A 26,945-nucleotide genomic window follows, 5' to 3' on the forward strand; every position below is an offset into this window, starting at 1 on the left:
AAAACTGGGATCCTTTTGTAATCCTCAGGAGGTGACATTTAATGAAAGGACTTAGGAGTGATTTTCTGTATGTATATATATATATATTGGGTGTTTTATTTACCCAAAGCAGTGGTAAATTTTCAAATTTAATTTTAAAATGAAATTATATAAAGGAAAACCTGGAGTGTGTAAGACTTCGACTATATCACCATTGTTGCTTGATTATCCAATTTTCCAACCTGCTTCACTGAATTTGAGAAAATAATTTCATTTCAACCATGAAACTCATAAGCATATATTTTCATGATTACAAAATAAAAGAACATTTTCTTTTCAAAAAAGAACTTATTTTCATTTCAAACCAATATCAGCCAAGTAAGAGAAATAAATAGAAACCATGCCTAATGAGAGGTCTTCATTTCTGCTCAATGTTGGTAACCCCGAATACATTTATATACTGAATGAATGGCACATGTTTACAGACAGATTTATATATAGCACCAAATACAGGACCCAAGCATGTATAGACAACATCATCAACATTTTTACGTTGCCACTTTCACAGTTCAGCTGGGTCCATTTCCGCCTCATAAAAAAACATGGTAAGAACTCTTTCAATCTCCTTGCCACTCGTCCCAGACAACATTACAATAAATATTTATTTTAAATCTGAACATTATTTTCAACTACACAAAATATTTCTGTATTACTCGTACATTCCCGCCTGCTTCTTCTTACTGCTTTTCCTCTTAAAGCTTCCAGCGCGGGGCTTGTGGACCACATGACTGGCCGAGGTGTGACGGACGCGATTAGCACTGTTACTGGCCGATAAGCTAAGATCCAAGGCTTCCTTATCAGTTGGGGACTGGACACTGGTCACACTGATGCTGGACATTGAACTGGACAGGCAAGGGTTGGAGGTGATGCCCAGAGAGCTGGGATAGGGGTTCTGGACATCGATGTCGTCTCCTGGGAGACAAGTTTCCACCATGGCTTCCAGACAGTTCACAAACAGCTCTGCGTTCTCCTGGTTCTGAGTGGACTAAAATGAAAGATGTTAAAAACTTTATAAAGGTCTCCTATAAAATAAACAATCTAATTGGCAAAAATGATTTTTTATATAATTTTTTAAATACCAATTTATATTATTATAAAATATACACAAATTGGCAAAAATGGGTTTCTGTATCATTTTTTATACCAATTTTATATTACTATAAAATACACAAATTGCCAAAAAATGGGTTAACATATCTTTCCTTAATACCAGTTTTTCATTAAAGTTATGTTTCCATTTTTTTCACAAAAATATAAACTGACCTTGGTGAATGGCCCAGCAAATCTCCAAAGTCCCCCAAAACCAATACCTGAAAAAATGAGAGGTAATAGAAAGGATGAACTATACGGCAATTTGACCTGCAGTTTGCAGTTGCCACAAAACATTCTTTTAAGAAATCAAAGACCAAGTCAGATATTTGCTTCATAACAATGGACGTATGACATATTATTTAAACTTACTCTGTATATAAGACAGCTGTTGCTGTGAGACATCCTCGCAGGAAATCATGTTCTGTATAATGCTCTGGACAGCATTCAAGATCACCTGGTCATGGCACAGGGACAACACAGAGTTGATTTTGGAGTCCAACAAACTGTGACTGGAGGTGAAAAAGGAAACACAATCAAATTTAAGTATAATAACACACGCACACACACACCGTACACTTGCTGAGTACATCAAGTCAATGAAGAGTGATGGTTTTATGCCACAGGTTGTAAAAAGTGTAAAAGTCATAAAATAATCTTGTCATGAAAATATGTCAGGTTTACTTGACTTACATCACTGGGAATACTTTGGAAAACACAACAGAGGCTTCAGCCAGGTATTCATACAGTATGCGGGCTTCATTGTCATCAGTGGTATTACGCACCTGGGTGGCCTAAAAAGATGAACACATATAACAACGACCAGCCAAGAAGATTTGTCTGCAGCAAACCACATTCTGATTAAATCAGAATTCAAAATAAAGTAGTGAGTGATACAAAGTGGTTCATTTTAATGGTAAACCAGAGCAATTGTTTACCTTTCTTTCACATTTTGAAGTACAAAAACTAATAAGAGATAAATTCATTTGTGCGAGCACACACATACACACACACCCCCTACTTACCAAGACAGTGAGTAACAGCGCCTGTGTCCTGTAGTCAGTCAACACCTCAGGGTCCAGGAGTATGTTATTCTCATTGGAGACAGAGCCCCTGGCACTCCTCTGAGTAGTGGCACTACTAGTGCTACTACTGCCACTCCCCCCATTAGCCCCACCCCCATCATTTTTCATAGCCCCCTCCACCGAATCCTTGGGAGCGGATTTCGGGGTGGGCATAGAGCTACTGCGCTGGGTTTTAAATGGCGGTCTGACCAGACTAGGCTCTGCCGAGTCCAGACTTTTCCAGGTCTTGGGACTGCTAGCCTGGAGGGTAGCATCACAAGACTTTGTTTTAAAAAGAGAAAAAGAGAAAAAACATATTGACAGATGGGAGTCAGAAAGAAGGCTGTTACTGGAAGGTGCTGAAAGCCCATGCAATGAGAATACATGTAAGCGTATCCAAGTCACAAAAAGAACAGTCAAAGTTTTGAGATTTCCATTAAAATGGTTTAAATTAGTGGATAGTCAGTCAGAGACCACTCCAATACTCAGTCCAGATGGATAGTCAAAAATTAAATTTAGAAAAAGTAAAACTGTACTCATTTCAGAATTAGGAAGTGATATACGTAGTAATGAGATAAATCACTTGACTTAAAACTTTACTTACAGACAGAAACTAATGAGCAAATATTGCAGTAACTTGTGTCAAAGACAAAAATCTTTCAATCTATATTCTGCAATTCCTGTTTCATTAAAAAAATTTTAAAGCAAAGCACTTAAGACTTTTTTCTCAAAAATCATAAAAATGCTTCACAAAACTGAATATATGCTATATGCTACATGCTCTCAATATTTTCTACCATCAAATACATACACATACCTGTACACTGAGCAAGTGTGGATTTTTAATCCGAGCAGCTGCCATGGCACTCTGGTCAAGTAGGTCCCAGCTCTTCTGTCTCCTGGTGGTGGGTGTGGTCATCATGGGGATCTGGCCAACCAGGACACCCTGACTGGACATCAGCTCTCCACTCAGACTGTCCGTCGAGGTGGACTCGGTGATGCTCTGGCTAATGCGGTGCTTCATGTGACATCTACTGCGGACTTCTTCAGACACAGACACCAAGGCTAGAAGATGAGAATTTGATTAAGTATATTTTTCTAATATTGTAAGCCACAGTAAATAGATCAAGTTAAAGTATAAAATGTAACTAAAGGTGAAAATTTAAAGATAAAAAAAAACTGCTAAAGTCAATGAGCATTTTTAGACTCCATTTATAAATAAGATGTTTCTTGGAACATGACTGGTCTCCTTAAAATAACAAGAATAGAGCATACCTGCTAAATATGGTACGCTCTCTGGAGTGACTTCAAATTTGTCTCTGAAATGGCAAAAGCATACAGAACTGAAGTATATAATACTAAAATTACCCACAAAATCTAATGATCTCTTAAAATTCACCTGTCTGGCTCAAAGAGTACAATAATACAAGAGACGTGAACTGCATGTTTTTCTAAACACTGAATTCTAGTACTTCTCACCTCTTGGTTGGCTTAGCCACAATGCACAGCAACATGTTGAGCACACGGACAGTTCTACAGACTGTGGTGGGTTCTGGATGGCGAAAACCTGCATGATAGAAGACCAAACTTGAAACTGCTAGGCTAAAAACAGTCACTAGGGTAGGCAAAATATGCCTTAACTATGAGGGCAATTGACTTCCAATCATTCCCAAGCACAACTGGAATGGTTAAAAAAATGTATTTTCTAAGGCACAAGAACTAATATTCCATAAAATATGTGAAAGTAACTGCACTTTGAGGAATTACCTTTGAGTAAATGTCCCACCAATGCAAAGTTAAAGTTAGCCTTGAAGCTCATGCCCATGGAATGATCCAGCTGTTTAAAATGCCACTCAAGGGGTTCTCTGGTCGCCATCATGATCCGTTCCAAGTACTAGAAAAACAATCAAAATGTGCAAAAGGCTAAAATTTCAGCTTTTTAACCAAGTGATACTGGAATTTTGAAAAGACCTTACTATGATATACATTCATGGTGGAAATTCCCAAAAAAAGGATGGTTGTCTCTGGACAGATCAAAATATTGGTTACCCAATCTTGATCAGCGATTTCTGTACGCAATGTCATCTACTTTATTTTTTTACAAAAAACCTCTATAACATTCACATGGAGCAACATTCACCTTCAGTTTTTCTTGGTATTTATGAAGATGTTAATCTAATAAAAAGACACAAACAATAATATCAAATTACAAATTAGTACCACTTCACTAATTGCCTTCAACATCTACCTCTCAAGAACTTCAAAAATTTTAAAAGAAACCCTTCCAAAATCAAACTTACTCCAAGTGTACCTCTTACCTGTTCTTGGAAGCATCCCTGATTGTCTAGAGTGTGGAGATTCTGTTCTAGCAAAGCTAACCCAGAGGCATATAAAGACACCTCATCCAGCTGCAATACCGAAATGGCCACCCAGAAAAGGAACTTGTGAATTGGAGAATCCTAAGACAAAAACAAAGGGAGTAAAAGTTTAGTAATCTCAACAGTTTGAACATTTTATTTTAAAATCATCACCGGTTGAATGATTATACATAATGGTCATGTGTGGAATATAAGAAAATAATGTATCCTAAAGAAATTATCTTGAACAAGCAATACTTCAGAATGTTCAAATAATTATGCAGCCATTGATACAAAAACATAATTCAGAACCAAAAAAAATGTACATATAGAACAAACATTATTTTCATGATTTTCATAATTTCACACATTATAAAAAGTGTAAAAAAAAAATCCCTGTATGAAAAATAAGAAAAAATTTAAATAAAACACTAGGAAAAAAAGTCAAAATAAAATTTAGTATCTTACTGGTCTGAGTAGGGGCTGAAGTCTGGTCAGGCACATCACTATGCCATCTATGAGCTGGAGATCTGTGAAAGATTCCAAAGCCTGCAAAAATCAATGATGACTTTATTAAGACAACTGAAGTTTTATAATATACCTAGCAGTTCGCCCTGCTTTTCAAAATGCCCTGCTTCTCAAAATACCCTCAAGTAATTTATTGTTTGGTTAAACAATCATAAAAATTGAAGTAAAAGCAAAATTGAAAATATACCACTAAAAGCCAGGAGATATTTTAGCAATTGCATTAAAGCATACTGTTATAATCAGTTGAGGTGACTAATTTAGAAGTAACGTAACCTCGTTGTGAGAAAATATAGACAAAAATATGAGAGTCAAAAATATGAGAGTTTGCAGTGAGTAAAAACATATAAAAGAATAAGCACATATCCATTTAACCATATTATTAACAGAATTCACTGTTGTCTGTTAGATACTTAATTACCTCACATATTTATAGACTGCACATTGATAGAGAAAAATGTGACATTTGAACTACACGTCTTCACATAAGCAAACTTAACAACATTTACTAGCTAGAAAACAAAATAATGACATGGACTGATACAATCACTGATACCAATGAACAATTAACTAAATTAACATTAATTAATTAATTAACTTAGTACATGACAGTAAAGCATTAGAAATGCAAGTAGTAGGCTTCTGTGCAGTTTTAGTTTTCACCAATTAAAATGCAATGACTCATTTTCTTCACTACATCTTCACAAAGCTGCACATTTTAAATTTCAGATCTGCCCTAAGCACTGATAGATATTGAACCCCAAAGTGAGTATATAACCACAGTTTGTGTTTCACAAGACAGATTCCCCTGTTTGAGAAATACAGTTCCATACTGCTGTTTTACTAAGTTCCCTACTTGCTAACCCATGCCAATATGAATCAACAAACAAAGGGATTATCTACAAGTGCTAACACTCAAAAACTAAGGGTGTATGTGTGGATAAAGACAGCCTTCTTCAAATCTGGGAAAACTAATAATTTGACAGAAGACAAGGAATTTTTGCCCTGCCAATGGTGGAAGAAACTTTCACATATAAAAATTAAAAACCACTGAAGAGATTCACCTTAAACTGCCATGAACAAACCCAAGTACATATAGTTCATATAAAAAATATTTACACTGAAAATCATACAACATATAACAATCCCAATGATGACAATTTTCAAAGTGCTTTGTGAAGCAATAAGCACACAATCATGAGTCTTTGCCTCAATGTTCAACACAGTGCCCTGTATTGTTACATATGCCAGAAGCAGGTTCATTGCTGCACATCGTCTTCAACATGCTGGACATATAGCACAAGCTTATAGAGCAGAATGAAAGTATATGTAAACAGCAAATCATACGGTGTTTTAAACATGCAGACTTCAATATCTTTATCCAACAGAACTGAAATTGGACACAACATCACCGTCAAATGTGGTTGTGGTAATATTTTTTCTGTTATTCAAGCTGATCTGCAAGATTGGATAGAATAATTCATAACTGATGAAAGAATTTGTTAATTTGGTCCATTAGTTCTGAATATATATATATTTTTTTCTTTTTTTGGCAATCACTGGAAAGCGACTTTATCACTACAGACCTAAAAGCAGGCTACAACCAATCATGCCAAAATGACACTGCAGTTTTGCTGCTTACTCTCTCAATATTCAACATGGTATAGTTGCATGTGCAAACTAAGTAATGCTTTACCGTCTTGTCCAGGAAACCAACACACTGGTGGTGGAAAACATGAAAATATAAACACAGAAGATACATGGGTGTGTAGCTTTTGTTCAGAGGAGTTATTAGACCAAATTGCAGACTCGATTCCATAATGCAATTAGACACAATATAACGTGATGCATGTCAGAAAAACAGCTGAGTTAGTAGTTATTATAATTTGTCATAACTCAAATGAGGTACCAACTTATCGGACAGTGGTACTCAATGCACAGCTTCAATCCAGATCCTAGTTCAACTTTCAATACATGCCAGTTTTTTTCACAATTTTTCCTTCAATAAAAAGCCTTTCCACCAACCCCCAAACACAAACCCCCCCTGTGCATGTAGTCCTGGGCAGGGGTGGATTGAGGCTGTCTTCTGGGTCTTCTGGAAGACGGTCAGATTTTCAAGTTTACACTGACGGGTATCTAATTTTTTTCTGTCGAAAGATGGTCAAAAATGGAGGATGGATCAACAAAGGTAATTTGGAAGACTGTCAGAAAATAGCTCTGGATCTGCCCCTGCTGTGCACATGCAGGCCATAGGTAGAACATTACTTTCACTTCACTTCACTGTTGCACAGTGTGTAGTAAGCGATTTCGGCGTTTTGTGCAGCTGGTATATATAAATATGTCAGCAAACCATTTGTATTTCTTTCAGAAAGGACTGAGAGGTAAAATGGGTTCCTACCTTGACAAGAATCCTAAGTAACTGTTTGATCTCGGAGTCATTAGCCGTCTTGCTAATGCAACCGTAAACTATTATTGCACGGGGTTGTAAAGCCGGGTTGTACTGGAAGGCAAACCTGCAGAAAGAAATATACTGCATATTAAAATTTAAAGTTAAAAGTTGCTTTTTGTTATTTCTGTTGAATCCTGCACTTAAAATCTCAATTAAATCAATGAAATTCAAAGTCATGCATTCAATGAACAAATCTTTATTATATATTTTAGGTTTTCATCATTTCTGTGACATGCTTTTGAAAAACTACAAAACAGAAAAGAATAAATGACTGTTACCGTCTTTTTTAAATTTTACCTAGCAATAAGAGACTGTTATCTTTTAAAGGGAGCAAGAGATTTAACAGGTGTTTAATCCCACCAGCAGGTTCAAGTTTAAATTCAAGCCCACAATTAAATCTGTTTGCTAAGTAATTTATTGCACTGATATTTTTTAACACTTTTGACTAACAGAATTGTGACAAAAATCAATTTCAGATGTATACTCAATAGTATATCAGTTCAATAAATAACTATTATCAAATCATTACTACTATTTTCTCACCTCTTGGACAGGTCAATCCACTGCTGCAGCCAGTCTCGCTGTGGCTCATCTTGAGCAACATCCTTCATCACTGCCTGAAACCACAGCTTGCTTTAAAATTCCATCAAACTGACATTTTGATTGCCAAATTCCATATCTGATTCTACAACTCTAATCACCAGTGACATGAAGAGATGCCAGCTTTCATGTAACTCATAATTTTCATGCATATTACCTTCACCAAAAAACTAAGCCCAATAATTCCATTCAAATCTACTTAAACAGTAATTTGTATAAAATCATCCTTTCTTCATGATACAACATTAACACAGCCCCAGGATACCAGCTGACGTTCTAGCCAAGTACAGGGATGAAATAATAGAGAAGGAATGCATGGCAGTTCCAACTCTCATGCACAATTAAAATTTGTAAAATATGCGCAGTAAAGACTTCATATAAGCACACAGCCAGATGAATACCTCCATTATTTCCAACAAGGCATCTGTGATGACCTCCAGTGAGTTCAGAGACATCCTCTCCTGTTCTGCTGGACTGTACACAAAGGACCTGTCCCCTGCCTTATAGCTGGTCCTGAATGCACTCACCGCAGCTGACTTCACCTTGCTGATCCCAAACAGCTGGTAGAACTTGGGCAGAGAAAACTCTGTCAAGCTCAGCTTCAGCACCCGTATTGTCTCCTCTGCAAAGAGTAATTTTAATAAGGAGATTTAGTCATTCATTGTACTTATGCTCTAAACATGCTCTTAAATTATTATATAACTAGCAAAGGTTCATTATAATAGCTCCTGCCAGAAATCATTTTCTTATTCATCCTATTTTGCATATCAGCTGAATATATTATAATCAATTTATTTATTTTCTTTTTTTTGTTTTGTTTTCAGTCTTTGAATTTGAAGTTGTTTAAAGCCATCTTTGATCTTTATTACATTGGAATCTGTGTCCAGAAATGCAGAGAGTGAAAATAGTTATCTTCTATAACATTTTTATAAAATTAAACATGCCAATCTCAAAATTGCACACACATTCCGAAGTCTACAGTAACAAGGAAAAGGCCCAGTAACAAGTAAGAAGGAAAAGGCCCAGACCCAAAAAAACTTGCTGCAGCTGCAATGTGTGAAAAGTCAACGCTGCTCACCTTTCATTTCCAATTGTGAACATGTGCAGAGGGAGTGAATGATATTAATGACCAGGCCGTGTGTGGACGCTCTCAGGCTCAGTGGACCCGTGTGCACTAGCAGTGTCACAATGTGGAACAGGAATGGTAAATGACTAGCCACTGGAAGATCATATCAGAAGGTTAGAATCATTACATGTATAAGCCAAACAACATGTGTAAATCGGTCCAAATGTCGGAACAATTAAAGCCTGGCCCGCAAAACATTGCAAATTTGTTCAGTTACTGAACGTTTCTCCTTTGGGTTAGAAGAACTTAGACCATAGAGGCTTGAGGGGCTAGTAGAGTCAAAAAGTTGTTTTTTTTTTTTTTTTTGCACATACTGTAAATAGTCAGAATTCCTTCACTCTTTCAGTTGGTCTAACAGCTTATGTAGGAACTAATCAACTTACCATCAAGTGAGTTGTTGAATGACAACATGAGCAAATATCTGGCAAGGATGGCGATGTCATCCCACATCAAATGCTGCTCCAGTGTAGAGGTAGGAGACATACAGGTCTTGTCTATCAGCTGAAAACCAAGGGCAGAACCAATGACATCAATCCACCTAAAGACTTCAGAACTTAAGAACTTCTGATAAAATCAAATTAAAACTCTATCAACATGACACCAGTAAATAATCCCAAAATCAACTTATATGACATAGTTTTTTAAGATATAATTAAGTTGTGTTCTAACATCGGATTTACCCTTTAAATTGTTGCACAACATTTAAATTTTACTTTAACAAGAACCATAACCCTAGATAAATTCTTGGTTTATGTTTTCTGTTTCTCTCACCCTGCACAACCGTCCAATGACCTTCCTGGAGACCAGCTGGACGTTAGCAGAGGTCAAGGCCACCAGGGTGTCCGCCATGATCTCTGCCTGGATGGAGCCAAGGCCACCTGTCACACTTCTCTGGAAAGAAACACAGTAAGAAATGAAAAAAAGAGTACGACTCGAGAATATCTTATTGACAATCATTTCTTTTCTTTTGAATATCTACTGCTTTTCCACTCTAAGACATTTTAGGACTAGTCAACATTTTCAGTGTGCATAGCTTAAAGGGCACACAGACTGTCACTTACACACTACGAAAAAAAAACCTGTTAACCTTTCCACAATACAACAGATGAATAATATACACAAAAATATATGAAACAGCAGAGGGAGAATAAAGATGATATTAACACAACCACTCAGAGCAAGTTATTGGTTCCCACCTTTATAAAGCTGTCTAGCACCATGTCAAGAAGATCCGCCACCTGGCCAATGTTTCCCCAGATCTTGGCTTGGATGGAAGGATACATCTGTGGATGAAACAGTTATCAACAGTGTTAGAAATTAAGGCTGGACCGTCTGCCCAGGGCAGACATCTTTCAGAACGGGCAGAGGAGTTTTCCCACCCGGCAGGCATTCTAGCCAGCTAATTTTCAAGATGGCTGAGCTTTCGGTCCAGCAACTTATTTTCCTAAGAGGCAAACACTGGTTATCAATATATATGAAATATTCTATGACACTGATCCAACAGCAACCAACTCTAACACATTATTTTTCACATCTGTCCATATTCAAGGTGAGATTAGTACAGCAACCATTCTTTTTTCAATTTCACTTCAATGCAATTTGAGAAATTTTGAAAAGGAAAATGCACGTACACTTTAAACTATCAAGATTTGTTCTGGTTTAAGAAATATTCATTAAAATACCTAAAAATGTCATTATCTTTTCCTACCTGCACTTCATCAATGGTCATAGTGATCAGTTTATCCAGAATCAGAGCAACTTTCTGTCTCTTGTTTTCATCAGAATGTTTACAGAATCTAAAATCAGACAACAGCACCTATGACTCATCTATAAAGCTAGTGTACATTTATAATCTACACACAGCCTTCATTCTCTTTGGCAATGTTCACAACAGGAGATCCTTTAACCAAAAATTGTTGAAGTGACATCATCAGATGACCAGATTTCATGGAAATCCCAACTGAGTTTTTACATCCTGTATTATGTCATCTGGTCACTTGATGATATCAACTGGACTTTTCTCAGTCTAAATATATTTGGTTGTGAATTTGACTGTAATTTTTACGTATAAAAAGATGGATTTATTCAAGCACTTTTCCTGCACATTATAATTTCAAAATTTACACATAACATCAACAAAGCTTCAATTCAACATATACAAGAACATATGCAAACCTCAAACTATAATTCTAACTGATTTTGCAAAAAATAAATAAATAAATAAATAAATAAATAAATAAATAAATAAATAAATAAATAAATAAATAAATAAATAAAAATTTAAAAAAGCAACAACAACAAATAACTACCTGGTAAGATTGGGTAGCCATGGAGTCATGTACTCCAAGCACAAATGTTTCATCTCTATGTTGGAGTTCCTGAAGCCTTGTATACACTCTTCCAGGAACTCCAGAGTCAGGTGGGGTTCATTGGCAGCCAGCTTCTCACTGATGGACTTGATGAAGATTGTGTTGTTGGAGGGGATACATAAACCTACAACATCAAGAGTTAGGAGTTAATAGACCAAAAGACAAATGGAGCATAAAAATGCTAAATTTTTTAAATGATGTTTTCTTTGTAACTTTTTGAGCAACTGTTTTAGTTACTACATGAAAATCATCCAATGCTGACCCTAAAAATGTGATGTCAATGTCCATTATAACGGTACAAAATGTATTGTCACATCTTCACAGTATCACAAAATAATCTTGCTCAAAATATTAATGCTAGAATCCCTCTACCTTCTAAAAGTGTAAAATCTACATTTTAAAAACGTAATTATATAATTTTTTTGCATTACAAGTTTATACTGAATACAAAAAAACAGGATATCTTCACAGCAGGGGCATTATAATGTTGTGATGGTTCTATAAGCTACTGACCAGTAGTTTCTAGCAGCTGTCCTTCAATCTTCAGGTCAAAGGTCTGGGTGAGAGCACAGAGTAAGTTGTAGGCAGCAGACCTCAGACTGGGGTCCGAGCTGCCCAAGTTCAGTAAAGCTATATTGAGCAATGTTCCTGGAACATCCTTTGGTCTGATTTTGGTGTGGACAGTAACCGTTTCCTGAAATATAAGTAAAGAAACATCTGTATTTCATGTGGTTAGTTTAAGGCAAGTTTGCCACCTAGTTAAAAACTTACATAATGCATACATCCATAATTTCACAGTGACTTCTAACTTTACATAATTTTCATAACTGGGTTAAAAAAACAAAATAAAAGGCATGCTTGTTTAATGATTTCAACACAACTATCAATGTAGCACAATACTCAACAAAAAAGTATCATTACAAAGTTCTGTAAAAAAAAAATCACTCACTGGCTGAGACAGTTCCCAGCGTGTCCGAATGTGTATGATTGCCTGCACTATGCTATCACAGTCATTGTGAATAAAGGAGAGAGGACCACTCTCATTGGAGATAGTGAGAGTGAACTGATTGTCATCCACCAAACAAACCTCCTCTATTTCAGAGGCATAGTAGACATCATTGAGCAATACTGCGTGACCCAACACCTTGCTCTTCTCAGAGGAGGTCACTTGGATAGCATTGGGACCCACCTGGACGTTGAAGGGGGAAAAAAGGAAAATAATTTTTACAAAACAAAAAACAAATTCTTTTCAAACTTCTCTACATTTTTGCAGCAGAGAGTTGGAATAGTTTCTATTACCTGAAATGGGTCAAAAATTCCCTTGTAATACCATCATTGGAAATATTGTAATGTTTGGAAAAGTTTACATTCATCAAAATGGTCAACAGCTGTTCAAATCTCCAAAAGCCAGTGGCAAAAAGTAAAGACTACTCTAGAACGACTCTCACAAACCTTGATGGCAACTTTGGTATCTTTATGTGAGAGTTTCAAAGCATTGTTGAAGACTTTGAGATCCTCCTCTAGGGCAAGAGTTGCTCCTGGCAGTTTCTGCTGCTCCGTGCCCACATGTTCATTGAGTCGGGAGGGGTGGTCAATAAAAACAAGCTTCCTATGGTACTGAAACATGGAAAATCATTTTTAGCATAAGATATCAACTTTTTTCTTAATAAAAATGTTAATATATGGAAATGATGTAAAGCGCAGTTTGTACATCTGAACATATGTCATGGTAATCAAGATTAAGCTGTTGACTTATAGACCATCTCGTTTATAAAATCAGCAAACTTCACATGACAACAAATAAAACATTATCTAAAAAACTTGAGAAAGTTTGCAGACTGACGACACCAAATCTCTAACAGTGAAAGAGATTATCAAACAGACTTAAAACAAACTGAAGTTCTCTTTCAGAAGTCAAACTGGCCACCTACCCGTAAAGGAGCTAATATTCTCTCATGGTATTTAGTGTACTCTCTCACCCATGAGTTACAATTGTAGATGTACGCTGCCATGATGTTCTGATACACTGTGTCTGGCATCACCACAAACCACTTGGAGAGAAAGTCAGTCTGAAAGAACACGTGTCATTATCTGAAATCTGATTCCATACAATTTTTTTTACTGAAAACACCAGTTCCCTTTCACAAATTGTAACAAATTTTAACAAATGATTTCTAAAAACACACCCAACAATTCTATGAACCAAACACCTTACTTTTTTCATAATTCTCTACTGGTATAATCATACTTTTCCAGACTTACTCTAAATCTATTATCTGCACATGTGTGAGTAAAATCTATCACCAGTTCAAATGGTTTGTGGTAAAATGGCTTGAGGGTGAGCAGCACATGATAGATGAGTAAATCACCATTGATCTCTCCCACCCTATAAATAACGAAGAACAGATGTGAATTAGTATAAATGTACATAATACTTGAATAAAAAGCTCTTTCAAAAACAAAAAAAATGCATAAAAAATATAGTTATTATTTCCACATTTATCTATGCAAAACAATTTATACATGTATGTCTACATGATGTATAATGTGCATATGTACAGCATAGCAGATCACAGCAGCTTACTTGTATCTTCTAGCTATGTAATAGAAGACGGGGTTCCCCTGTTTGCTGGTGCCAGCCTGGTAGAAGATGTTCAGAGACTTCAAGGACTTAAACTCATCCTTTTCATGCATGTTGTATTTTGACATGATCTCCTCAAACTTAGTACTTGTCATGTCCATGCTGCTCCACCTATAAATGACATTATATACTTAAGTCAATAAGTTTACAGTGCTTATTATGATAACATATCTAGTTTAGAATTGTATTTGAATTTAAATTCATTTTTAAAACATTACTTTAAAGATAACTGCACTAGTAATATTTTTAATACATCTCTTACTGTGAGTCTAGAGGCCTGTGCTCTGGAGGTCCAAGATAAGCCAGCAGGGTGGCCATTTTGTCAAAAGGTCTTCTGCCAACTGCTTTATGATCTCTGGATAAGAAACAGTATATCATTTGCAAGAAAAATGGACAAATATCATTGAAAACTGTCCATCTACTTCAGATCTGCTCTCATTTGAATTCAGTTTCACAAACCCTGACAAATATTTTGACATAAAAAGGTGAATGACTTAAACAGTACTAGGACTGACCTGCTGCTGGACAAGTACTCCCCTATCCTCTCCTGGTTGATCCACAGTAGCCTGTGCAGAGCCAGGACATTGGCATCACTTATGAAGGACAAGCTGTGGTTTCCACTGTCTGCTGTTTCACAGTCAGAGGCTATCTCAATGAAGAACCTGGATAAAATGTAATGTTTGTCATAATATGTGACTTTCAACTTCACATTTTGTTGAAATATATTTGAACTATTGTGCAGCAACTTAATGAAAACTTGTGGGAAAGAAAAATCATATTTACCAAAATAGAAAAAACTTAAGAACTAACATCACTTAATCATAATTAATTTTCCAAATCCATTCTTATTGAAACACAGTTCAGATAGTGCAATGATTTAATCTTCACAATATATTCTTTCCAAAAATGAACAAACAGAATGCTACCTGTACCTTCTGCCCGACTCAAAGTTGGTCTTGAGGAAATCATTAAATGGCCTCATGTGTTGTTCTTTGGTGAAGAGAACATGGTTGGCAATGTTCTGCATGATTTTGCACATTAGTGTTAGGCCACGCTTTATCCCCGGGGTTGGCTCCTGGTCGATTATTCCCCACTCACACGGGGACACTGAAACAATACAAATAGTATAGAAACAATAGATTTATAGTAGCTTCACTCATAAAAAGAACTGTTGGAACTGCTCTGTTATTGGCTGAAAAAGAAGGACCTTGGTCTTCATAATTAAGGTTGATTAGACAATGTTATTTGTTACTTCAATCTTGTTAAGTGTTATTAGTTAATTAACCATAACAAGAAAAAGATATTCTACAAGGCAACTATATTAATATTTAATATGTTTTTAATTTTTTTCAGATGTAAGGTTAATTATAAACTTTGTTTAACCTACTGAGCAATAGATCATTACTAGTAATATGTTAAAGAGGCAAACTGCCACACAGCTTAAGCAAATGTATGCAAAACAAAAAGCACAAAGAAAACTCAAGACAAGGATTTTCCCATTTTATCCTGAAAAAGATATTTATGAGCCGTAAGTCAAACAATTAGTCTTATTGTGAACTGCAAGCCTCTATTTGGTTTAGAACAAGGAATCAAAAACCTCAATTTTCGTAACTTTTTCAGAGTCACAATTTTCAAATCATTACCCTGAGGTAGATGTGAAATATTTTTACTTGATTTCTATTTCTTCTCTTTTAGAGGTTCAGATTCCTCATAAACCAAATCATGTAACAATTAAGGTAAAAGCAAAGCTATCGCAAGAGGAAAAACAAACTGCCAAAAATTGATATATCTAGATAAACAAACACTGAGTGAAAAGTGCCCAATACAAACATCCACAAGTTCAAATGATCTGCACATATAACCATTTGATATCAATAAATCAGAAATAAACATGTCACTCCACTTCTAGTGCCAAGATGAAAAAGAAGATAAAACAAAGACATCTAAAACATTCCTGGTCGGGGTATCACGTGCTCCTCCCTAACAGCACTTTGTGAAATAACCTGAAATTTCTGCCAAAAAGTGCTGCACAGTCATGCAACAGAAACAGGTTCTACTGTATGAACACATAAAATGGCACATTCATGCAATTAATAAAAAGAAAAGAAAGAAAAAAAAAATACACGCATATTCAGCCACATGCCCAAAACCAAAGTGTTACCTATGGCTGGATTGATGAATCGTAAGAAAATAACAGTTCCGATAACTGTCCAAACGGCTTCCGGGGCACTTTGCTGAAACCTCTGTGTGACCACCTGGTACAAACAGTGACACATGCTCCGCAGTTTAGGAGGGAACCTGCCAATGATAATCCACGCTGACAAGTTACATTGGTGAAGCAACTTTTATGACAAAACTCTTGGCAGGGACTGGACTTCAAATAAGATACTATCTGCAGAAAAGTGGACACATGTAACATGCCTATAGACCATACATCCCCCCCCCCCCCTCTTATCTGTGTATATTATTTTCAAGATATAAATTATGGTCACATCATAGCACTGGTAAAATGTCCACATTTCCAGCAGTGTGTATCAAGTCCTATCCCTGCCCAGGACATTACCTAGAGCTGGGTTGATAAAACGGAGAAATATCACAGTTCCAACAGCTGCTGTGGCAGAATCTGGAAACCTGCAGCTAACAACTTGATTCAAACAATGGCACATGTTGCGTAACTGGGGAGGGAACCTGGAATCAATACATATTTACAGATAGGTGGCGATACTGCAGAAGGGGATCACAACAGACCTCTGGGTCTTTCTTCTACAGGATGGTCAAAATTTTCTTGAAATCCCACCATGTAAAAAAGGTGATTTGATTTCTGAATTAACCTAAAGAGAGTGTCATCCCTGATGGTTGGATCCGCCCGTACACTAAAGCCACACTAGAATGTTTATTGGTTTAAGCATATAATTACTTATCTTAGAAAAAAGTCAGGTCTTAATAATGAACAGAGAATGAAAATGTTTTCTTTTTTGCCACTTGATTACTAAGCAGAAAAAAATCTGCAAAATATATGATTTGAATTCTTTATAAAAACCATTTCACCAGAATTCTACAATTGCATGTTCTATCACCTGTATAAAGTTGTCGCTCTACCAGAAAATATAACTTCTATCAACATGTCATGGGGGAAAAACTCAAACAATACGTGCTAAAAAATTTGTCAAAAAAATTAAAAAAGCCCCATGCCCAAAGGAAAAAAATCTGTAACCAATATCTGACGAAATATTTAACATACTGAAAAAGCACAGAGAACAATTTTCTACCACAATATAAAGCATCACTGCAAAACTTACTTTTGGGAAGATGCCATGATGGCATTGAATACCTTCTGTGTCAACAGCATGAGATGTCTTCGATTGTCTTCAATACTTTCGCACCCTTCCAACCTAGAAGGCGGTTTCATATATATAACCTGGGTACATGTATAAATATACTTACATGTATAAATATATGAATACATGACTGAAAAATCTTCTTTAAAAAACAGAATAAATCTTTTAATAGCAGGATTTTTTTTCACACACCTGAAGGTTCTGGTACACAAATCCCAATATAATCCACTTGTTACTTTTTCTCCTAACCATTTATTTTAAAATACTTTTATAAAGCTCGCATTAAAATCTAAATATCCCACCTTGCTGGGTCCACTTCATATGAAACACACTGCTTATCAGACATGAACATTTCCTCCAGATACGGGCTGAGAAGCTCACGCAGGTATTTCTGCCCATACATCTTGAAGCAGAACGCCATGATTTTGCTGGCCAAACTGTTGCCTCGAAACAAAGTCTGCATGCAGTCAGCGACTTCAACCTGATGTAACAAAGAATATTTACATCTAAAATACAAATGCCACAGGAAAATCATCAATATCAAAATTAATATAAACCTTGGCATAACATTAAAACTGAAACAAATATAATTTATCCTCAGAGCTTGTCATTATGAAACATTTCTTTCAATCTTACTGGGACAATAAATAATGAGAAAAAATTCAGTGTAGAAGGATGCACTTGCCTCTTTGGAAAACATGTTCCATAATAACTGGTACAGCAAGTGCTTGGCATCAAATAGCGTCACAAATACACGGGCTAGCTCATCCTGATTAGCAAAACATAAAAAATATAAAGAATTTATGGAATCATCAATACATTCTATACATTCTATACATGCAGACTTCTACAACTAACAAATTTACATGAAACAAGCAAATCATCAAAAAAGATAGCCAAATGGAAAAATAAGCATTTTAAGTCTTTGTATTCTTAGTATTGGTACATGAATAGGACAGGAAAGAGAGTCAAGGGCCATCTTTTTCCATGTCTCACCATGTGCTGTGTAGATACCACAGAGGCTAAAGCCATGGCAATGGGAAGCTCTCCCTTGTCTCCTATCATGGTCACTAGTTCTACCAGCCTCTCGAAGCGATCGGCCAAGGCTGTCTCTGCCAGAGTCTCAAACTCTGTGCCCTGCTGTAATATCTTGGTAAGAACTTCCATGAAAGCTGCCCTGGTCTGTGGGTCATGGTGATAACCTAACCCTGGTACAACAAATAAAGAGCCATGCTGGATTAAAATCAATTTAGCCTGATTTAAGTCTTTTCATTCTAAAGTGCACGATTGCCATGATTCAAACATTAAGTGTGTTTCAATTAATAGACTTTACAAATTATTTGATGCAATAACATAAAACAAAGTATGTAAGGATGTCTAAATATTTTCTAAAATTCATTATTTGCAATTAAAGAATCAATTCTTACCAATAGAGTGCATGAGTCCACTATCTATGTTAGCATTCAACAGGTTAGACATGGCAAGCACAGTACAGTTCCTCAGGGAACTGAGGTTGGAACTAGTTCTCTTCCTTGTAGCATCCATTACTTTGTCATCAGATTCTTCTGAACAATCATTTAGCAAGTTCATGAACAGGGTGAAGTATCTGGAAATGTACAGGGAAAGTTTTTTTTTATTTTTCTCTTTTCATCTTATTCATGTCTTTATTCTTCTTCCTGTAAGTTTTTCCTTTTAAAAATGTATATGAGCTGTTTTGGTTTTAACAGCCACATGAAGTATCCACTAATTCACATACAATCAAAATGTTTTATTTTTTCTATAGCATAAACTTATTCAAGCCCTCCTCAGATATTTTACAATACATATTTAACCATTTTCTTACTTTAAAAACAACTGAGATTTTGCCTCCATGAGGTCACCACGGTCACTCTCCTCTGGCTGGAGTGGTAAGCCAGCTAACAGGGCGGCTACTGCCTCCATACTAGCCTGGTCCAAATCTCTGGACAGGGTCAACCTAGGAGTGGACATGCTGAACTACAGTCAATGTTACAACTTTAAACCACAGTGAGACTTACATTATTTCAGCTATCAAGGAAAATCACACACACATTATCAAAATACAGGGACAATGGAGTGCTGTAATATTGGTAGATGAGGTATATATGGCAAAGACTTAACTATGTGGTAAACCATCATTAACTTCAAACATATGTTATGCCTGTGTCAGTTATTCAACTATGTGCAAATGTTTGACAGAAGGACTTCAATTTTTCTTCTTCTTTTCTCTATTTAGGCCTACCTTGACATATGACTAACATCCTGAGCATTGTACTGATGAGAATTCCCCATGATCCAGTCAGTCAAGTACTCCACCAGTTTGTTTCTAAATTTCATTTCCTGGCGGAATGTCAGGTCATCCCTACGGTTCATCATCTGGTAAAAGAAGAGAATGCAAGGACTGAGAAACTCACTTTATTTACAACAGTTCAAGTTAATGTGATCTGACTGAAATTTGAATTTTTTTAGGAAAGGGAAAAGCCCGTTTGGTAAAAGGGATCAGCATCTGTACAGATGCATTGGGAAAGCAATAGGTCAATTTCCAACCAGAAATATGAAGGTGCAAATCTAAAGCTATTCTTTGATTACCTTGGTTTATGTCCACTTTATTTTAGTCTTATAAGAAACCAGTAAAAGGGTTTCTATACAATACTGGTGATCCATGTGCTTTATATGTAGCTTTAAAAATACCATAGTTCAACTCTATAAAACACCAACAACACTGAGTTTATGTCTGTTTAAATCCACATTTTTCAAAATAATATGGATGATACTCACAGCTTCCACCAGCTGACACAACTTTGTCTTGATTTGTATAGCATGAACATTAGAGTCAAGATGACGGACATACCTGGAAGCAAGCAATCAGGTGAGGACAGTTTGATTAATAATAGTCTGCATACAGCATTTAGATGTAAAATCTTAAGTGGAATACCCTACCATTAAATGTAAATGGTGTTTCAAGAACTCTTTCACTTTAATTCTTAAATTTATAAAATGCTGTAAAATAATAATTCCCACAGCAAGCATCTACTCACTTGACAATACCCAACATCAGTGATTCAATGCTGGTCACTCCCAGATGCTCGCACGGCTGATCTGGGCGACTCTCCAGAATGTTCTTCATTATAAAGATCACATTCTCTATGAACTGGGTGTTCCAATCATTTACTATAACCTGTGATTATATAAACATCAAATCATGTTAGTACTTTTCCCCCATTGCTACTCATACACACTCACATTTGCACATACTGGTCGACTCGGAGACAATTTGACAAAAACATTTTGTGTAGTTATTCATAAATCTGTTGTCTATAATCACTCATGGCACATGAATGAGAGACTTTATCCAATTAATTACACTAAATTAAAAATAATTGTAGAAATTCATAAACTTAAACACATCCAGTATATTTCTCACCTGTCCTGCTGAATCAAAACACTTCTCTACACATATTTTAATCTGGTCAAAGAGGATGGGGTACACGGCAGAGTTCAGTTCATGTCCTACAAGTTCTTTGACATGTTTCTGTATCTGTGGACCAAACTTCTCATTCTGACACACCAACAGCTTCAACAGGTTGCCAATAAATCTAGAACATGGATAATATGACAGATGATGAAATGGAGAAAGTAAAATGTGAAATGGTAAAAAGGTCTGTTTAAATTGGTGTACCATCTAGTCCCTATTCTCCAGAATAAGCAACTTCTCTTCTTCCTTTTAGCCATCTCATAGTGATGACCACACAAACCTTATCAAGTTATAATAAAATATTTTTAAAGTTCTACTGCTTATAGGCCCAGCTGTATGTTTGAAGTATTTTTGACCTAGATAGGTCTTAGGAAGACTAATTTACTATGCTAAGTACAAATTTATGTAATGCTGGCATTGCAATCAGTATACATAAAGCAATACTCATAATTCAAACTAGATGAAAAAATTCCCAATGAAATCTTTCCTTACTGCGTAACAGGGCAATACTGTGACTCTGAGGTGTGGCATGAGATGACACTAGCTTTCCTGCTCTCCAGGGAAGGCAGGGATCCCACATTGGACCTCAGGACAGCCTTGTTCTGGAGACAGACACTGCCCAGGGCACACAGGAACCCCGTCATATTGGCCCACTCATTCAACATGTCCTTCAAATACAATAATATTCCAAATGTTATTTAGATTTATTATATCATCATCACCATCAGTTTTTCAGATCTTCAGTCCTGAATGAACAGGGTTGCACCTTTTCCCACATATGGTTCTAACACATCTACTATGGCAGATTTAGATTTCTATGGCATTAAAAAAAGAACAGAATGATTACAATAAAATCATAATTACTTAAGTTTATAATTAATATCTAATTATGAATCAATATGTTTAAAATTATGACAAACTAAATAAATTCAGTTTTCACCCATTTTAATTTCTTTTATTATAACATGTAAATATATCAAATTCCCACTTTTTAAAACATATCTGTACCTCAAGATCATGTTCTGTACTTTGGTGTGAGGAGGCTCTCCTCTTGTTGGCTCTATGAAATGTATCCCCTATCAAGCTGCCATCATCTAGTTTGGATTTGGGATAGGTCACCAGATATCTTGTAGCACTTTCCCAATTCATGAAGGTATCTTCCCAAGCCTAAAATATAAGACACGCTACAGCAATTGTAATCCCCATGGTGAAGTGTTTTAGTCTTATCTTTATTGCTGGACAAATAGCATGCTGAAAATTTTAATATCATAAAATATACATTGTCTTCAATCCAGAAACCTACCTGATAGTTACCAGCTGTAGAGTATTCAATTTTTCTCAACAAGGCCATAATTCTCTTCTGAAGAGCAGCTCTCCCTAAAATTATAATCTCACAACATAAACTTTGCAATACTTTTCCAAAAACTATCCGAACTTTTAGGATTCCTCTCTACAAGACATACTCATCAACATTTTAATTAGTAGTATATTTCTAAAGTGAGTTTTATCTTTTCAAATATCACAATACCAATTGACTGACCTGTGGTCAGTTCCATACTGGCCTGGGCTAGCTCTGCATACACACTGTAGTTAGGAAGGAGCTGTGTGACCGCCAACTCGTCAGATCCACAGCGGATGTCTGCCTCTTCACACAGCAGACGGAAGCAGGACATGGCAGTCAGCACTGCATCTATGTCTATGCTCCACAGGTACATGAAGAAAACAACCTGAAACAAAAACACGCCAATTGTGTTAAAATGTGCAATGATATTTGATTAGAAAGTACAATGATCAAACTCAAATACAAAGCATGGATTTTTGACCAATAATTGGTATTGTTATCTTGTCATTTAACCATTTACTTAAAGCATTAATGATTAAATTTAACATTTTCAAACAATTCTATACCACATCTAGGTTATTTTTACATCCATTCATTCACTGTAAACAAAATATTTGCTGAAAAATATATCAAAATCAAAATGCTGACCATCATATGACCATACAAGACAAGCTAACATACATTATTTACTTTGATAGAGACTAAAATACAATTATGACTTTTCTTAAAAGATTAATCACAGATGCTTGTTAACCCTTCAGCTGATTTAGTATTGCTTTTCACTTAACAAAAGTGATCCTATCATCAGCACAAACTCAGTTAAAATAAAACTGGATGTAACAAGAATTACAAACTATAAAGGGAAAGATCTACCTCCAGTTTTATGTGAGCCTGCCTGCAGATGGGAATATTGCTCCCAACATTAGCATAGTCCTTGTGCCTTTGCAGGAAATTGTTACGACAGATCAAAATTTCTCTCAGCCACTTCAAAATTTCAGTGTAATTCACTATCTGGTGTTGAATAAGCTTTTGGGAAATGGAAAATAGCACCTGGGAGCTGAAAAAAAATGCAATGAAATCTCAAACAGAGTAAATACTTAGGTAGCACTTTTAATGTGTCTTAAAATTTAAAAAGTTAAAAATTGATATAAACACCATCAATCCAGAAATATCAAAACAGACTGATATATCGAAATGTGATTTATTTGACCTGTATATAATAGCAAAAAAATTATCCATGATTTTGGATGAGTTTTCTTGGTTATACAAGCTTTGTTGAAATCTCCAGGAATACATTTTTCATTTCCTATCTTTTTTTTTTTTGCTATTTTTTACATTTAATTTAACAGTATTGTTATATTTCATCAACTGTTTTATAAAACATACATCAAAACCTAAAGCAACAACATACAAATACAAATACCTACCTGACATCCCAGAAAGTATTAATGGGAGCCTCAGGGTTCCACAGTTCAATAGTAGCAGGTTCATGTAAACACAGCAAGGCCTACAGTGCAGGGAAAATGGAATAAGGAGATAAAAAGGACATATTCAATCACATTTAAGTAAATTTTATCCACATGCTCATCAAACTAGAGGATCAGAGAGGCGATACCGCCTCCGAATATTGTACCACCAGCTGGAGCAAGCGCATTCGTATAGACCCCCACATACACAAAATAAGGGACACAGCCACCAGTTTTGTGCTTGACAAGCTGTAAAAATGCAATCAACAAGAATTTTTAAACTTTTGCAAAAAATATATATGGTACAATCAAATTTAAGTTCTTCGTAAGATAGGTCAAGGGTCAATTTCAAGGTCACAGTAAATTGCCAGTATATGACTTCCTATTCAAGTTCAAGAGTAACTATGGACCTATCTCTGCCAGTTTTGGAGATAAAAGGGAAGCAAAATTTGCAAAGTTCAGTTCATGGTGAAAAGTAGGTCAAAGGTTAATTTTAAGGTCACATTTAGATTGCCAGTATATGACTTCCTATTCAAGTTCAATAGTAACTATGGAGCTATCTCTGCCAGTTTTGGAGATAAAAGAAAAGCAAAATTTGCAAAATTCAGTTCATGGTGTAAAGTAGGTCAAAGGTCAATTTTAAGGTCACATTTAGATTGCCAGTATATGACTTCCTATTCAAGTTCAATAGTAACTACGGACCTATCTCTGCCAGTTTTGGAGATAAAAGCAAAGCAAAATTTGCAAAGTTCAATTCATGGTGAAAAGTAGGTCAAAGGTCAATTTCAAGATCACATTTAGATTGCCAGTATATGACTTTCTATTCAAGTTCAATAGTAACTACGGACCTATCTCAGCCAGTTTTGGAGATAAAAGAAAAGCAAAATTTGCAAACTCAGTTCATGGTGTAAAGTAGGTCAAAGGTCAATTTTAAGGTCACATTTAGATTGCCAGTATATGACTTCCTATTCAAGTTCAATAGTAACTATGGACCTATCTCTGCCAGTTTTGGAGATAAAAGAAAAGCAAAATTTGCAAAATTCAGTTCATGGTGTAAAGTCGGTCAAAGGTCAATTTTAAGGTCACATTTAGATTGCCAGTATATGACTTCCTATTCAAGTTCAATAGTAACTATGGACCTATCTCTGCCAGTTTTGGAGATAAAATGGAAAAAAATTTTTGCAAAGTTCAGTTCATGGTGAAAAGTAGGTCAAAGGTCAATTTTAAGGTCACATATAGATTGCCAGTATATGACTTCCTATTCAAGTTCAATAGTAACTACGGACCTATCTCTGCCAGTTTTGGAGATAAAAGGAAAGCAAAATTTGCAAAGTTCAATTCATGGTGAAAAGTAGGTCAAAGGTCAATTTTAAGGTCACATATAGATTGCCAGTATATGACTTCCTATTCAAGTTCAATAGTAACTACGGACCTATCTCTGCCAGTTTTGGAGATAAAAGCAAAGCAAAATTTGCAAAGTTCAATTCATGGTGAAAAGTAGGTCAAAGTTCAATTTCAAGATCACATTTAGATTGCCAGTATATGACTTTCTATTCAAGTTCAATAGTAACTACGGACCTATCTCAGCCAGTTTTGGAGATAAAAGAAAAGCAAAATTTGCAAAATTCAGTTCATGGTGTAAAGTAGGTCAAAGGTCAATTTTAAGGTCACATTTAGATTGCCAGTATATGACTTCCTATTCAAGTTCAATAGTAACTATGGACCAATCTCTGCCAGTTTTGGAGATAAAAGGGAAGAAAAATTTGCAAAGCTCAGTTCATGGTGAGAAGTAGGTCAAAGGTCAATTTTAAGGTCACATATAGATTGTCAGTATATGACTTCCTATTCAAGTTCAATAGTAACTACGGACCTATCTCTGTCAGTTTTGGAGATAAAAGGAAAGCAAAATTTGCAAAGTTCAATTCATGGTGAAAAGTAGGTCAAAGGTCAATTTTAAAGTCACATATAGATTGCCAGTATATGACTTCCTATTCAAGTTCAATAGTAACTACGGACCTATCTCTGCCAGTTTTGGAGATAAAAGGAAAGCAAAATTTGCAAAGTTCAATTCATGGTGAAAAGTAGGTCAAAGGTCAATTTCAAGGTCACATTTAGATTGCCAGTATATGACTTTCTATTCAAGTACAATACTAACTATGGACCTATCTCAGCCGGTTTTGGAGATAAAAGGGAAGCAAAATTTGCAAAGTTCAGTTCATGGTGAAAAGTAGGTCAAAGGTCAATTTTAAGATCACATTTAGATTGCCAGTATATGACTTCCTATTCAAGTTCAATAGTAACTATGGACCTATCTCTGCCAGTTTTGGAGATAAAAGGGAAGCAAAATTTGCAAAGTTCAGTTCATGGTGAAAAGTAGGTCAAAGGTCAATTTCAAGGTCATAGTAAGATTGCCAGTATATGACTTCCTATTCAACTTCAATAGTAACTATGGACCTATCTCTGCCAGTTTTGGAGATATAAGGGACTAAATGTTATAATTTTGGAGTTACCATAATGTGCCTTAAATTTCGTACAGAAAAAATTAATTAAAATAAAGAAAATGTCATTTTGGTCAAAATTCTTGAAATAGGAGGTGCTCTGAAGTTTCAGAAGTTCAAATTTGATGAAATAATGTCATTTTTGAACACAAGCCAAGCCAAGCCAAGCCTTATGTTTTATTTTTCCAGAGTTCAAAATTTATTATCCATTACCGTACTGCACATTTTGCTTTTACCACCAATATGTACTTTTTGATACAGCGTAACTCGAAAACCGTATGGAATACAAAAAAACCGAGACCACTTCCAGTTTTGGGCTTTACATGCTCTACAAAATGCAAAAAAGAATGGGTCTCTAGCATTAACGGTTCCCGAATTAGAGACAGTTTTCAGTTTCGGTATCTTATGGCTGCTACTCCCGTGAAAATGCACCGATTGACCCCAAATTCATGGAGATGAAAGATGACCTGAAGGGTAACACTTTCCAATAATATTATTGGTTAAGTCTGTGTAGTGTCTGAATAACAGGGCAAAAAAATTTTTTTTCGT

The 26,945-nt window shown here is 35.7% G+C and overlaps 1 protein-coding gene across 9 annotated transcripts in view; it reads right to left on the bottom strand.

Annotated features, from left to right (window-relative positions):
• Window positions 1–344: 344 nt before the first annotated feature.
• Window positions 345–26,945, bottom strand: part of LOC106152543 (neurofibromin-like) — a 35,694-nt gene continuing 9,093 nt past the window's right edge. Inside the window, exons 16-62 of one of the 9 annotated variants that reach the window (XM_087014146.1) lie at window positions 23,860–23,939; window positions 23,306–23,489; window positions 22,631–22,817; window positions 22,394–22,467; window positions 22,099–22,257; window positions 21,583–21,758; window positions 21,040–21,211; window positions 20,654–20,793; window positions 20,394–20,466; window positions 19,858–19,991; window positions 19,441–19,572; window positions 19,025–19,203; window positions 18,594–18,805; window positions 18,283–18,366; window positions 17,900–18,078; window positions 17,559–17,651; window positions 16,421–16,557; window positions 15,192–15,366; window positions 14,775–14,921; window positions 14,522–14,614; window positions 14,203–14,370; window positions 13,881–14,004; window positions 13,550–13,687; window positions 13,071–13,235; window positions 12,568–12,807; window positions 12,132–12,312; window positions 11,559–11,742; window positions 10,958–11,045; window positions 10,446–10,532; window positions 10,021–10,140; window positions 9,633–9,750; window positions 9,202–9,342; window positions 8,525–8,745; window positions 8,067–8,140; window positions 7,473–7,587; window positions 6,717–6,794; window positions 5,018–5,098; window positions 4,511–4,651; window positions 3,960–4,086; window positions 3,672–3,759; window positions 3,468–3,511; window positions 3,010–3,257; window positions 2,154–2,474; window positions 1,822–1,922; window positions 1,501–1,640; window positions 1,303–1,349; window positions 345–1,024 (exon numbers count right to left, since the gene is read on the bottom strand). In XM_087014146.1, the coding sequence (XP_086870272.1) occupies window positions 689–1,024; window positions 1,303–1,349; window positions 1,501–1,640; window positions 1,822–1,922; window positions 2,154–2,474; window positions 3,010–3,257; window positions 3,468–3,511; window positions 3,672–3,759; window positions 3,960–4,086; window positions 4,511–4,651; window positions 5,018–5,098; window positions 6,717–6,794; window positions 7,473–7,587; window positions 8,067–8,140; window positions 8,525–8,745; window positions 9,202–9,342; window positions 9,633–9,750; window positions 10,021–10,140; window positions 10,446–10,532; window positions 10,958–11,045; window positions 11,559–11,742; window positions 12,132–12,312; window positions 12,568–12,807; window positions 13,071–13,235; window positions 13,550–13,687; window positions 13,881–14,004; window positions 14,203–14,370; window positions 14,522–14,614; window positions 14,775–14,921; window positions 15,192–15,366; window positions 16,421–16,557; window positions 17,559–17,651; window positions 17,900–18,078; window positions 18,283–18,366; window positions 18,594–18,805; window positions 19,025–19,203; window positions 19,441–19,572; window positions 19,858–19,991; window positions 20,394–20,466; window positions 20,654–20,793; window positions 21,040–21,211; window positions 21,583–21,758; window positions 22,099–22,257; window positions 22,394–22,467; window positions 22,631–22,817; window positions 23,306–23,489; window positions 23,860–23,939 (6,726 nt within the window). In that variant the 3' untranslated portion in view covers window positions 345–688. Of the gene's footprint in view, window positions 1,025–1,302; window positions 1,350–1,500; window positions 1,641–1,821; window positions 1,923–2,153; window positions 2,475–3,009; window positions 3,258–3,467; window positions 3,512–3,671; window positions 3,760–3,959; window positions 4,087–4,510; window positions 4,652–5,017; window positions 5,099–6,716; window positions 6,795–7,472; window positions 7,588–8,066; window positions 8,141–8,524; window positions 8,746–9,201; window positions 9,343–9,632; window positions 9,751–10,020; window positions 10,141–10,445; window positions 10,533–10,957; window positions 11,046–11,558; window positions 11,743–12,131; window positions 12,313–12,567; window positions 12,808–13,070; window positions 13,236–13,549; window positions 13,688–13,880; window positions 14,005–14,202; window positions 14,371–14,521; window positions 14,615–14,774; window positions 14,922–15,185; window positions 15,367–16,420; window positions 16,558–16,822; window positions 16,948–17,558; window positions 17,652–17,899; window positions 18,079–18,282; window positions 18,367–18,593; window positions 18,806–19,024; window positions 19,204–19,440; window positions 19,573–19,857; window positions 19,992–20,393; window positions 20,467–20,653; window positions 20,794–21,039; window positions 21,212–21,582; window positions 21,759–22,098; window positions 22,258–22,393; window positions 22,468–22,630; window positions 22,818–23,305; window positions 23,490–23,859; window positions 23,940–26,945 lie in introns of all 9 variants that reach the window. The other 8 variants (XM_087014165.1, XM_087014160.1, XM_087014143.1 and 5 more) reach the window with 8 other exon arrangements.

Source organism: Lingula anatina, chromosome 1, assembly GCF_051362555.1.
Source record: "Lingula anatina isolate TDL-2025a chromosome 1, LinAna3.0, whole genome shotgun sequence".
NCBI classification, from domain to species: Eukaryota; Metazoa; Brachiopoda; class Lingulata; order Lingulida; family Lingulidae; genus Lingula; species Lingula anatina.